At 40.7% G+C, this 13,944-nt stretch overlaps 1 protein-coding gene across 1 annotated transcript; it reads right to left on the bottom strand.

The window, feature by feature from the left end:
- Positions 1 to 6,483: 6,483 nt before the first annotated feature.
- On the bottom strand, positions 6,484 to 13,504 carry FGF19 (fibroblast growth factor 19). The gene is made up of 3 exons (XM_073606044.1): positions 13,270 to 13,504; positions 12,019 to 12,122; positions 6,484 to 6,783 (listed from the first exon to the last, which is right to left on the bottom strand). Exons 1-3 carry the CDS (start codon positions 13,502 to 13,504, stop codon positions 6,484 to 6,486), a joined length of 639 nt encoding a protein of 212 aa, XP_073462145.1.
- Positions 13,505 to 13,944: the final 440 nt, after the last annotated feature.

The raw sequence follows: 13,944 nt of genomic DNA, 5'->3' as shown, positions 1-13,944 counted from the left end.
TACATGCAATGCAAAGGTGTTTTTTAGTCCTAAAACACATTGACCAGGAAGATTCACTTGCATTTTTAGTGAATGTCACATTCACTGATTTATAAATTTGTCGATAGACAAGGAAAAAAGCTTTTCTGTGGCTATCTTGTTTAGCTTCCTTTATATGTTCAGCTATATGTTTTTGCCTTATAGTATTGGTTGCTTTTTTATGTTTATGTTTGATTTGGCTAAATATGATTCTAATTATCTGCTTATTTAGTATCAATCCCCCCCCCCCCACACACACACACACTTTTGCTAAAACGTTGCATTACAATGCAAAAAAACACCTGTGAGGGAAAAAAAGTTATTTAATATGTTTATGTGCTGACTTTTTCCCTCACTTCCTTACCACAGAGGGTGATGTCACCATCCTGCCGGCGAGATCCCGAGAAATGCCCAGTTCTCCATGGCAGCACAATCATCACATCCAGATCATGCAAAAAGATGCTGCATCTCAATGCATTTTGGGGCAATGCACTTTCACTTCCTGCTCTGCCACTGGGGCTAGAAGTCAAAGGAAATCTTCTCTTCAGGGACACGGGCAGTAATAATAACCTAATAGATATTCTAACCCTTCCCCACTTCCAACATTTTTTGGCTTTCTACCCTAAATGAATTGTAATCTGCACAAACAAGAAAACTCTTATTGGAAACAGCTGTAGTTTTTTAGTGAGTACGAACCTTGAGTTGTTGAAAGAGTTCCCTTAGCCTGGGTTCACACTTGTGCGATGTAGACACCCTATGTGGTTCACCCTGTAAGTGATAGAGAGGTGCGGAGCCAGGTAGGTGAGATACAAGTGTAGCACTACCCCCCGCAGGCACCCAGATGACTAAGTTCCCCACTTCTGCACAGCCAGGCAACAAGAATTTTTCACACTTTCTCCAAACACGAGGAAGAGTCTTTGAGCTTGTTTTTATACGTTTTTATAGGGGGTAATAACTTGGATGGGGAATAGGAATTATGGGATGCCCAGCTCAATTGCAACAAAACAGGGACAACTTCCTACCTATGTACGAGCTCCAGAACTGTCTTCCTCCTGAACACAGACAGCCTCTGATTATTAAAGATGTAAGAGCACTAAGAACTCTCAGTCTCTTGAAAAGTAGCACAAAGTGTTGTAGGCTGCATACCGGAGTATCTCCAACTCCAGTGTAGATACTGATCCCAGCTCTACTGCAAGCAGGAACTACCAGCCCACCTGGCTGCTTCTTCACCAGCCCACCCGGCTGCCCTGAAGATCTCCCAGGGTAAGAGAAAGGAAAGATTAAGCACAACACTGTCTTCCAGAAAGGCTTGCTAGATGTGGCAGTCTCTCCCCTTGTGAATCCCTGGGTGTGCTGATGTACTCACACTGTCCTCCTTGCTCCTGCTGCTTCCTTAGGCAAGTTTCCTTTGGAAACCGTACTACTGTCTAGATCCTCCCAAGCCAGCCCCAGGCAGAGCCCCTCCCAGACCAGGGATTCCCCTCCAGCGCCACCAACAGTCTCCTCAGCACTTCATCTTCTACCCAACTCACCTGCTGGCATGACTCATCAATATTTAAGGGCTGGCTCAGCCACCCTGCCAGGCCCACTGCCTGAGGATTGGCCAAGTTCCCCTACGTATGCAGATTAACCCACCTGGCCTCTGCCCTCTAGCTTCTAGAAATTTCTCCAAACTTCCAGAACCCAGGAGGAGTTACCACAGACCTGCCTCTGTGAGTAATCCAGCCTGACCTGCAGTAAACCCATGACCCAATTAAGATTCACAAGTTACTTATGAGTCAAAACATACCTACACTTACAGTAGCACACTAGAGGGTGGTACAAAGGGAAGTTTTTTTTTTGGGGGGGGGGGGGAAGATATGAGGGCTGGGAGATGTGCAGAGGTGGGGCATGTGGGGGAGAGGTGCAGAGGTCAGAGCTGAGGAGGAGTGGAAATGAGATGTGGACAGCCTGTGAAAGAGAGCTGAACCTTTTACACGGCGCATAGCACACCCCTAAACCCTACACTCTGTATGTAGTGCACTCCTCAACCCTGCACTCTGTACACAGCGCACCCCTGAACTCTGCACCCTGTACATAGCACATCCCTGAACTCCGCACATAATGCACTTCTAGTATTTATTGCCTCTTTAACATCCTCCCATTGTTAGGGCAATTTGGCCACGCCCACTGTTCGATGCGGTTTGATGGGGGAGGGCGTGGTTGAGTTCCTGAACTTATTCTGTAAGAAAAAAGAAGCCGTGGATAAATTTATATAGTCTTACAGATATGACCGTCCCTTTGAGGGCAACCATAATGCCGATGTGGCCTGCAATTAAATTGAGTTTGACACCCCTGCTATAGAGTGTGACTTGAATGACAGCTCTAAGTCTGCTGGGGCTGCTGACATTACATCTAATGTGTCAGCAGTCCGCACCCAGAAGCAATTGCATTTCTACACATCTTTCTACACTTTATATTTTATGCAAATATAATTCTATGGGAAGAGTTTTGTTCAAACGAATGGTCTGGCAACAGGGTCTCTTTTAATGTCAGTAATTAGCGATCTATATTTCTTGGCCACAAAAATCTGACCTTTCCTTTTGCCTCCATTGATTCTTTTTTTATCACCTCTCAGGCTCACATCCTTTCCCAGCACAAACCCCACTGTTTTATTGTTAAAAGATGCATTTAAATGTATTGGGTAACATATGTAAAAGAGCATTAGAAACTCACAAACACTGCATTAAAGAATGGCCATTTATTTACAAAATCGTACAAAGAGTCACAAGCATATAACAAAGCATTTAAAAATTCTGAATGGATATAGAAAACTATACAAATGCATCTATAAATATAGTATATAAATATAGTAAAAAATAAATGTATGTTAAAATAAATTAAATATAAATAGTGCATTTAAAAACCAAGTGCTTAGAGAAGAAACATCTTAATAAAAAAAGCAACAATAAAAATATAGTTTAAATGTTACATATGCACAGTGTTTTTCTGTAATTTTTTTTTCTTTGCTGGGTGAATATTTTCCAAAAGCAGTTGTTCATAGTAACAAAATCAAAATCCTTTTATGTATGCTAATATTACATTGAAATTACCTATATGTTAATGTATTTTAAATTTAAAGTGAACCTGCCAGGTCCTACAAGGTGTGCAAATTACATATGCTCATAACATGCATGTTGCATGTTATAACCCTTATGATGCCTGCGTGTACCTACAGTTATCTACGTCTTTTTATGTGCCAGCATAAGACCCTGGATCTCAGGTTGTATACTGCGCCTTGACTTGCCAATTTTATTTTTTTAAGTCAGCAGCTACAAATACTGCAGCTGCTGACTTTTAAAATATGGACACCTACCTGTCCAGGGCGCCCGCGATGTCGACACCCCCGAAGCCGATCTGTCACTCAGCTCTCGGGTGCTGCCCCTGCCATCTTCAGTAAGGGAATCAGGAAGACTGTGTGTCTCCCAGAAGACAGCGGGGGGGGGGATGGGAAGTGGCGTAGATACCCGCAGGTGGCGCGGGTATCTATGCCCGGAAGTGGGAGCTAAATACCTGGATTAGACAGGTATTTGCCCCTCCCCCCTGAAAGGTGCCAAATGTGACACCGGAGGGGGGGAGGATTCCGAAAAGCGGAAGTTCCATTTTTGGGTGGCACTTCACTTTAACTAAAAAAAAAGTCTAAATGCTTGTAGTAGTATTACCCCCTCATCCTCTTGAATACTTATCTGACTAGATCCAGTGCTGTGCCCATCTGTAGCGGCTCTCTCTCTTCTCGCTCTTACAGGTTTTGCTGTGGCAGCGGGAGCCATCGGATGCTTGTCAATCAAATCCTGTAAACAGAGATCGAGGTGTGGGGCGGAGCCTCGCTGTGTGTATCTACAGAGGCTCACATTCTGGATCGAGAGTGAGCCCGCACATCTGCCCCCATAGCAAGCGTTTGCTATGGGGGCAGACACAGGAGGAGAAGCCGAGAGAGCCGGTGGGGGGGGGGGCAGAAGAGGAGGTTCAGGGGCCCCTCTGTGCAATACCATTGCACAGAGCAGGTAAGCATAACATGTTTGTTTTTTTAATAAAAGAAAATAGATCCCTTAAAAAACACTTTAAGCCTAGGATCCTAGGTAATACACATAGGTACCAAAAAGTGCCCATATGTGACTGTTTTTGTTCGTTTACACAGTTTGAAGACCTTGCCCTTTCTGCGCCCCATTGAAAGGTGTTCTTTACTTCGTTTTCCACTGACGCAACAAGAATGTAAGATACATGTCCTTAAAAGAGACACGGGCAGCAATAAAAACCTAACAGAGGCTCTGTGGCATTCTACTTTAAAGCTGGATGTACACTGTTCCATGTGCATGTAGCACACATAATGACACACATGTTTAGGTGTGAATTGGCCGCAGACGTGATCCAACCATATAGGAAAGAATGGAATTTCTACTTGACATGCATTGCATGCAGCAGAATGCAAACTTTGCTGCATCAAAACAGACAAGTGTAAATAGGCCCAAAGTCTAAACCCAAAAACAAAAATTAAATATATTGTAGCTTTACCAATCCTTAGATATAGTGGCTGAATTGTTTTTAAGGCTTTTTTCCTCTTATTTTCACCTGGTAATCCTACAGATAACTCACTTCCTGTTCCTGGGTGGCTACACTCTGATGTGAGATTTTGATTGCTTGGGGACATGCAAATAACCGGTTGTTTAAAACTGTTATTTCAATGAAGCATTGTCAAGAAGGGGCAAAATCTCATTCTTATAAGCAATAAAATCCTGAATACCCTAATTTTAGAGATCCTGTGATTTATAGCATATCTATGCAAATGATCTCATAAGATTAATATTGTTCAAGTTGCCTAACAATCTGCTGCAGACTTCCAGAAAAGCAAATAAACTAACAGGCTGTGTTTGTCTAAATGTAGTACTTATAGCTCAGCTATACGTGATCTACGTCGTATAGAAGATGACAATTGGCCCTTCTGCAACATGTTAATTTCCATGGAATATCATATGAGACATTTGAAAATATCAGAGTAATTAAATGCTACTAAACTATTATAAATGTATTGTGTGTTATATGCTTCCTATTCAGAGTTGCCTACATGTAAATACAATATTTTACACTAATTCATGATGGAAAATTGAAGCAATCTTCTGAATGGTTCCTTCCTATGGTTGAATTATTTGTTTCCTTGACTTCATCCTTTTCAATAAATGCCTGTATTGCGTTCTATAAAAGTTGGGTTTACCATAGTTGCAATCACTATGATATTCTCACTAGACATGATTATGATATTATTTGCTCATATACTCAACATGCACAGGTATTAAATTTAACATGCATATAACAACATATCTACAAATGCAAGTTCTATTACCCAAGAGCTAGACAAATTTTAAGAGTCAAGCAGCCAAAACATCTAAAATGCATGTGTGCCAACTGTGCCAGATTTGCTCTGATAGTCCATTATCTTGGCCCTCTGTCCGGGGCCATGTCCTGTGATCACAGCATCCACCTTTTTCGAGTTAATGCACATGTGAGATTCAGGGTGGCTTCTGCATATTTAAAGACGGGGTCTGGGCACATCCAACCTCTAAAGTGGACATGACAAGCAACCACAACATATTTAGAGGCAGGGTCTGGATGGGTCGAACCCTTATAGTAACCTTGATTTGGATGTGCCCACCCAGGAACGTGGGCTGACAAAATGCGGACCATGGACAGGGTTAGCAGTGTCCTAGGACCTGAACCATAATGTTGGTAGGTACGAAAATAGTACTTGTGGCACACAAGTATTTAAGCCTTGTTTAGCTTTGTCAGTGATACCACGTGTCTGCTGACTCCTTAAACTTGTCTTCTGGCTCCGGTATAGGGCCAACTGCCTCCTGATATCTAAATCATATAGTTTTCCATTTCTTCGGATATTCAGAAACATATTATCTACAACATTCTGACATATGGACATGACTAAAAAACTTTAAGCAATCTTTACGGTATCCTCAGATTCGGTACCCATATGTCACTTATCAGGCATGCTGAAAATTGTATGTAAGCTATGTATAGCGATTAAATTTCCACAAACACTGGATCACTTTTCGAAGATGTCTTTTGACCCCAAGGACCAGAAAATGGTGTTTGATTGTTTCTTTAGAATGATCATATTGCATGTAAGCTAGCAGCTTCTAGTGGAATGTTCACGAAATATGCACAAAATTCTTGTGTGGACTGCAAAAAATCTGTACCAAAAGTTTTATGTCTTTAGGTTTTGACTGGTTCTAACCTTTCTTCACTATGAAAACAAGGTGGTAAGATGACCTCGGAGTTGTATTGTGCAGTAACTTCTGTTTTTGTAATTTTGCCCATTTTTTTATGGGTCTTTACAGGTTCGCTTTGTAAGTATTGCTCGTAATTGTAATTTTTTTTTCTCTTTACATTCCATTTCAGTACATTCCAAAAGTCCAGTTGCTATTTTTTGTCATGGTTTATGAGTCTTAAGGGGTCCATGCTGTCAAAATCTGGAGAATTCTTTTTGTCATCATATTGAAACCCATCGTCTTCATCCTCCCGATACTGGTTGAGGTCTAACGGGACCCAGTGTTTTACAGGTAAGAATTGGGACAGTGGTGGATTTCCTTTTCCTTTTGAATGCAGCTTTTGCTTATTATGTAGAGAGACTGCAATCCCATACGTCTTCGATTTATACATATTATATCCATCAGGAAGAAGTTCCTCTCTGAAAGAACATTCTTCAGGAGAAAAGTTATTCTGCAAATTGAAAAGCAAAGCTTTAGTATTAATTTTGAAATGAAATTAGTAGCTATCTGAAGCTTCTTGAAGCAATAGATAGTGGCTAGCTATGCATGCATGTATTACCACAGCACTGTTTAGGTTCTGCAATAAGTAAAGACATCTTTTCATTTGTAAAACTGCTTATGCACTTAAAAATTACTATAAAGTGAACCTTTGCCACACTATGGGCATTGTGACATTTACATAAACCCCCCCTGAACTCTGTTGCTGCATTAAAGTCCTTGCTTTAGATGGCACAGCCCCCGTCTCCCCTCCCAGCAGTGATTCAGCTTAACCTTAAGCAGCCCACCAGTTTTCTGATCTCTAATGCAGGGGTCTTCAAACTCTCTTAACAAGGGGCCAGTTTACTGTCCTTCAGACTTTATGGGGGCCGGACTGTAGCCAGTAGGAATAGAAATTGTCCTGGCATCAGTGGGAGTAAACAGTGCCCCATCTTTGGTATTAGGGGGAGGAATAGTATCCCGTTGTTGGTGTCAGTTGGAGAAATGGTGCACCATTGTTGAAGCCAGTAGCAGGAATTATGTTCCATTGTTGGTGTCAGTAGTGCCCCAAGGGCCAGGTAAAGGCTAGCAAAGGGCCACAGTTTGAAGACCACTGCTCTAGTAAAACACAGAAAAGATGCTCTGGGAGGAGAGAATAGGGGGAGCCGCTGAGAGAACAACATGAACAGTTTCAGTGCCTTTGCTTTGAATATAAAGATTATTTGCTCCCCAGTGTCTGCAGTTACAGGACTTAGTGGGGCTTCTTTTTCAAGCTAATGAACTGCTTGCTAAGAATATGTAAATCCCTGAATGTCCATAGCCTGATAAAAGCTTCACATTAAGTTAAAATGTTGCTTTGCAATACAATGCCTAATGCAGATACAGTACTGGAAATCTTTCTAATGAATAATTGTTCTACAAACATGTGCAATCTCATCAGGCAACTAACCAACAGTCACTACAGTTTCCTTTTAAGGTTGCATTCACAAGCCATCCACAACCTGGCCCCCAGCTACATCTCTAAACTAGTCTCAAAATACCAACCTAATCGTTCTCTTCGCTCCTCCCAAGACCTCCTGCTCTCAAACTCCCTTGTCACCTCATCCCATGCTCGCCTTCAGGACTTCTCCAGAGCCTCTCCCATCCTCTGAAATGCTCTACCCCAATCCGTCCGATTTTCTCCTACTTTATCCACTTTCAGACGATCCCTGAAAACTCATCTCTTCAGAGAAGCCTATCTGGCCCCCACCTAACAACTGTACATTTATCTTCTCCATCAGCACATCACCCATAGTTATTACCTCTTGTATCTCCTGACCTTCCCTCTTAGACTGTAAGCTCTAAGGAGCAGGGCCCCCTGATTCTTACTGTATTAAAGTGTATTGTATTTGTACTGTCTACCCTCAAGTTGTAAAGCGCTACGTAAACTGTTGCCGCTATATAAATCCTGTATAATAATAATGATAGCATTTAATGGATGCGCACATTGTTGTGTGACACGCATAGGGCAGCCCATTCATTTCAGTGGGCTGCCCTTTACATGACAAGCACTGCAAAGTAGCTCATGCACCTTTCTGAGCTTTGCATGATTTTTAACCGCATGGTTTGCCACGTTATTCACATGAAGAATGCACATCTGTTTTGCCACATTTAGGTTGTCATTAAAAATAATTGACACTGCAAGCACGCAATTTTGTGCACATTCACAAAGCGAAATAGTGTGACTGCAGCATGGGTACAGCCACAGAAAGTTGAGCTATGTTTGTTGTAGAGTATAAAACTGCCCATAGACAGCTTTGTAAAACTTAGCCACAGTTCTGATTTCAAGCACTGTGTGCATCTAATGGGCCATTTATGATCTGTTGGGGGCCTGTAGGCATCTCCCTGTGTACAGATCAAATCCTTTTCCAATGTTATGGAGCTAAGGGAAAAACTGTGTAACATTGTGAGAGTAATTGAGGTCAATGTTGTGTAGCTTGCTGAGTCATATACTGTATGTCTGACTGTTCTTCCTGATCAATCAATCACTAATACCATTACTCAGCATTTTACACTTTGGTGTAAAATTGTCCTTTAAACAGATTTACCATTTGACCCTTCTAGTACCCTTTACACAATCTTCCTCACACCTCATGTTCCATTTTTGTCTCGGTAATGACAGGTGAACGAACTCTGGTTCACTGAACAATACATATCGCTGGGACAGCAAGGCAACTGCACTCTGCTAGTAGGGAAATTGTTCAAAGGGACTAGACACCTAACAGGGTTTGCTGCAGTAGTTCTCAGTCCAAAATCATTTCTAAATATATGTAAAAATAATATAGATGTGTTACTATTATTACCTAGAATTGCCAGCTACAAATATTCTCAATGTTAACAATATTTATAGTATATATATATATTTATATTACAGTATATATACTGAAGCTAGCAAGTTGTTGCAGCAACTAATACTGGAGACTGGAGATCTTCCTTAGTATGGCTATCGATGGCCAAAAACCTTTCATGGAATGACTGATGGGTAGAGATCTACTTGATCTCAAATAAGTCCTTATAAAACTGGTATCTGCTGCGATCCTTGTGCTATAAGGACTCATTTGAGATCAAGTAGATCTCTACCCATCAGTCATTCTATGAATGGTTTTGGCCATCTATAGCCATACTAAGGAAGATCTCCAGTCTCCAGTATTAGTTGCTGCCAGGGGAGGACTGATAACTCATGGGGCCCCCGGGCAATTGGAGATTATCGGGCCCCCAGGAAATAGGAGATTATGGGGCCCCCAGGCAATAGATTATGGGGCCACACAGTATACACACACACATACAGTATACACACACAGACACACAATATACACACACAGTATACACACACAGAATACACATACACACACTAAAAAGGTACTGGAGAGGCGGGGCAGCTATAATCTTGGGATTTAAAAAAAAACACAGATTTTTACATACTGTCCCTGGTTTTATTGAGGCTGGCAACCCTGATGGGGCCCCTTAGTGGCATGGGGCCCTCGGGCAGTGCCCGAGTGCCCGAATGGTCAGTCCACCCATGGTTGCTGCAACAACTTGGTAGCTTCAGTATATATATATATACTGTAATATAAATATATATATACTATAAATATTGTTAACATTGAGAATATTTGTAGCTGGCAATTGCAGGTAATAATAGTCACACTTCTATATTATTTTTACATATATTTAGAAAAGATTTTGGACTGAGAACTACTGCAGCAAACCCTGTTAGGTGTCTAATCCCTTTGAACAATTTCCCTACTAGCAGAGTGCAGTTGCCTTGCTGTCCAGCGATATGTATTGTTCAGTGAACCAGAGTTCGTTCACCTGTCATTACCGGGACAAAAATGGAACATGAGGTGTGAGGAAGATTGTGTAAAGGGTACTAGAAGGGTCAAATGATAAATCTGTTTAAAGGACAATTTGACACCAAAGTGTAAAAGTCTGAGTAATGGTATTAGTGATTGATTAATCAGGGAGAACAGTCAGACATACAGTATACGGCTCAGCAAGCTACACCACATTGACCTCAATTACTCTTACAATGTTACAGATTAGTACAATATGCAGACCGTAAGTATTTTCCATCTCTTGTTTTGTCTAACACAGCTAATTTTTTTAGGGCTTTTTCAACACAGCAATCCTCATTGACGTGACCTACCTTATACTCATGACGTATTAAGGGTATAATTTTATGTGTGTTTATAAAAAAAAAAAACAGTGTTATTGACTTAAAGCGAGAACTGCAGTTTGCCTGACCCAGTCTTAGTTGATGCATTATATATATATGTATATGTATATATATATATATATATATATATATATATATATATATATATATGTGGCAGCCTCAGCCAGTGTAGCTCCGCAGGCCATGTCCCCTGATGCGGTTCACCCCCCCAAGCACCGGGGCTTAGACATAGAGCTGACCTTTATGACTAAGCCCTGGAGAGCGGTGGCGAAATGTGCTTTCATACCTGGAGGCAACAAGTACTTTGTGGTGAGGAAGAGGTGGCTGGGGAGTGCTGGGAAGGTGGCCCATTGGGAGACTTTTAAACAGACACCGTGTCTGTTGTCCTGATTTAATATGTAAATGAAAGTGCAAAACAGCCGTAATTAAAAATAATGTTGTTAATCCCTGCCACTGTATTAAAGAGACTTTATTTTAAATAAAAGCTTACACATACGAGAACTTATAGGATTTCGTTAACATTCCATCCACCAAGATATTCCTCTCCCAACACCTATCCATTGGATGCTATTTGTTACATGTCTTTTAACTGCAATCTAAATTTACCACCAACAGTCACTTTCTACCATCTCCACACTGCAGTGACCATTTATACGGTGGGTTATCCGTAAGACTCTGTTGACTTCTCTTTAAAGTAAAAAATTCTTATACATTATATTTGATACTATTTTGATTTATTCTGCACCTTAAAAATTCTTTCTTCTATTTCCAACTAATCAAGGGATGTGGTGCTAATAATCAGTTGATTTGCCCGTGATCATAAAGTCCTTTTTGTTCATTTATACGGTGGTGTCATTGAGCATCGCTCTTTATTACTCGTTAGACTGCCATATTAAGTTTTATTTGCAACAGTGTTGCAGGTGAAGACTGAACATGTGGTTCCAGGTCGTAGTCAAATTAGCAGGTGTAGTGATGAAGGAACCTTTCCAGACTCATGTACTAAAGTTTTACTAGAGGGGGTCAGGTTTTTGGTCTGAAAAACATGCCCTTCTTCCTCCCACTAAAGCCTCAGCAAAAGCAAATTCCAGAGGGGGGCATATTATCTCTTAATTTTTCCTATCTGGGAAAAGTGGATAGTGGCCAGGTGCAATCAGATTGTAGCACCACCAAAACCTTTGTCCTTTATTCTAAGGGTCAGTGGCGAGACAAGGTCATCCAGCGCCCAGGGCAAAGATGCCAAATTGCACTCCCCCAGTCGCTTAGGGTCAGGGCACCCCCCCCCCCCCCATTCCTGCAATAAACCATTGCGCCCAGGGCAGCCGACCCTCCTGTCCACCCCTTGTCCCAAACCAGGGAATACTAGAGGAATGCTGGAGGAATATTCTAGCAACATAAATATAACTATAGAAACCTGTTGTATTTACAGATTTCCTAGCAATGCAATGGAAGTGAATGATATCGCTGATTTTTTCCTGGACATCTAAATACACTTACCATTCCATAGAGTGTGCCCTCGCTTCCCATACACAGATACAGAGACGAGTGATAACCTTTGATGGCCACTACACCTATTCCAACTGCTCTGATTTCAAGTAAACCTAAAAAAAAAAAAAAGAAAATCAGTATTTAGGTGAATTTTTTTTTTTTTAACATATAAAGAAGACAGAAGGAGATCAGATAATCTGAATACGTCAGATAAGAAACAATCAAATGAATTTGTTACCTGAATGCCATGGTTTACTAACCATTGATATTCTAACACAATGACAAAATTAAAATATGTCATTTTTTTTTTTTAATAAATTCTTTAATTAAGAACGCCGAGCATGCGGAAATACAGAGACAACCCCATAAAATATGTCATTTTTTTAAAAATAAATTCTGGCCGAGCATGCGGGCATACAGAGACAACCCCATAAAATACGTCATTTTTAACAAGACAGAAGCGCAGTCATGTGAATACAAATTGCCATTTCTCCAGACATTGGGGTTGATTTACTAAAGGCATATACACTGTGCACTTTCCGAAGTGCATTTGCACTCTGCAAGAGCAGTTGCTCCAGAGCTTAGTAAATAAGCAAAAGCTCTGCTGACTTCCATCATCCAATCACATGCAAGCAAAAATGCATTTTTTTTTAATTTTCCTTGCACGTGATTGGGCATTCTTTGCAAAGTGAAGCTTTACCTCATTTACTAAGCTCTGAAGCAACTTGCAGAGTGGAAAGTGCACAGCTTAATTGACTTTAGTAAATCAACCCCCCCCCCCCCCCCCATTATTTCTGATTATTTAGAGCAGTAGAGCCATGATCACTTTTAAAGTAAAATTTCTTTTTTTGCACAGTGAATTTTTTACTTTCCGTAGTGAAAGACGTGACAATTTACTTTTGCAAAAGAATGAACAATCATGCTCATGGAAAAAAAGAAATTCAACAAAACAGGATCATCGCACGTACACGATTGAATGACTGAATTCAGCACAACTTCACTTAATTTACTAATCTATAAGTAAAAATTCACTTTGCTATTGGAACATGCTCTACCCCCGTTGATAAAGGAACTCTACTCAATAAAATTTACTTTTTGGAAGAACATGCTGTGTAAGCATGAGATAATTTATGATAAAAAAAAAACACAATAGCAAAAGAGATTCATGTTGTACTTTTTAGAAGAGTACTGAATCCCTGACAAATCGCATGCATTGTAATATTTACTGTACATATAAAAAAAAGTTTGCTTGTAACTTACTGTGAAAGCTTTGATGTCTTTCTCCATCTACTCTGCCATCATCGTTTATCCTTAGGTAATAGCTCTCCTGCCCATGCTTTCTGCTTGTATACAGACGCCTGATTCTTATAGACTCCCCCCAGTCACCATGCACGTGTGGTCCTGCGTCAAAAAGTGGCAGTGTCTGAACCACCAGCACCAACCACAGCTCCATCAGCACAACAGAAACAAATATCTGAGACATTCTCCTCCACATTCTTCTCTGCTTTTGGAATTAGCAATTTGAGAGCTCAAAGGCAACACTCGGTGTCACTAAAGTTACTAGGGGCAGACTAAAGCAAGCAATGCTTTTTGCCTAATTGCCTCTGGGCTGTAGTAAATACAAAGCCAATCCCCTGCCTTTTATAGATCCTAAAGATCCTTTATCAGCTTCGTAGATAAGGTAATACATAGATTATCATAGTAATGATTGTGACAGTCCCAGCATATTGATCCATATTACATCACTTCTAGGGAAGTCTCCGGCGGTACTCTATTTTTTTTTTGTTTCCTTTTATATGATTGCTCTTTACTGTTGGCTTCATAAATCAGAGTTAGTCACTGCAATGATAGTTTTATATACATATTAAACAAGCTAGTTATTACAAGGATCTGATGGTCTTAATTCTTATATTTGATGCTATTAAAGCTCATCTC

The sequence above is a fragment of the Aquarana catesbeiana genome, linkage group LG11, assembly GCF_042186555.1.
Source record: "Aquarana catesbeiana isolate 2022-GZ linkage group LG11, ASM4218655v1, whole genome shotgun sequence".
In the NCBI taxonomy this organism is placed as follows: Eukaryota; Metazoa; Chordata; class Amphibia; order Anura; family Ranidae; genus Aquarana; species Aquarana catesbeiana.
Note: the sequence above shows the minus strand (reverse complement) of the source record. Positions and strands in the feature narration are given on the sequence as shown.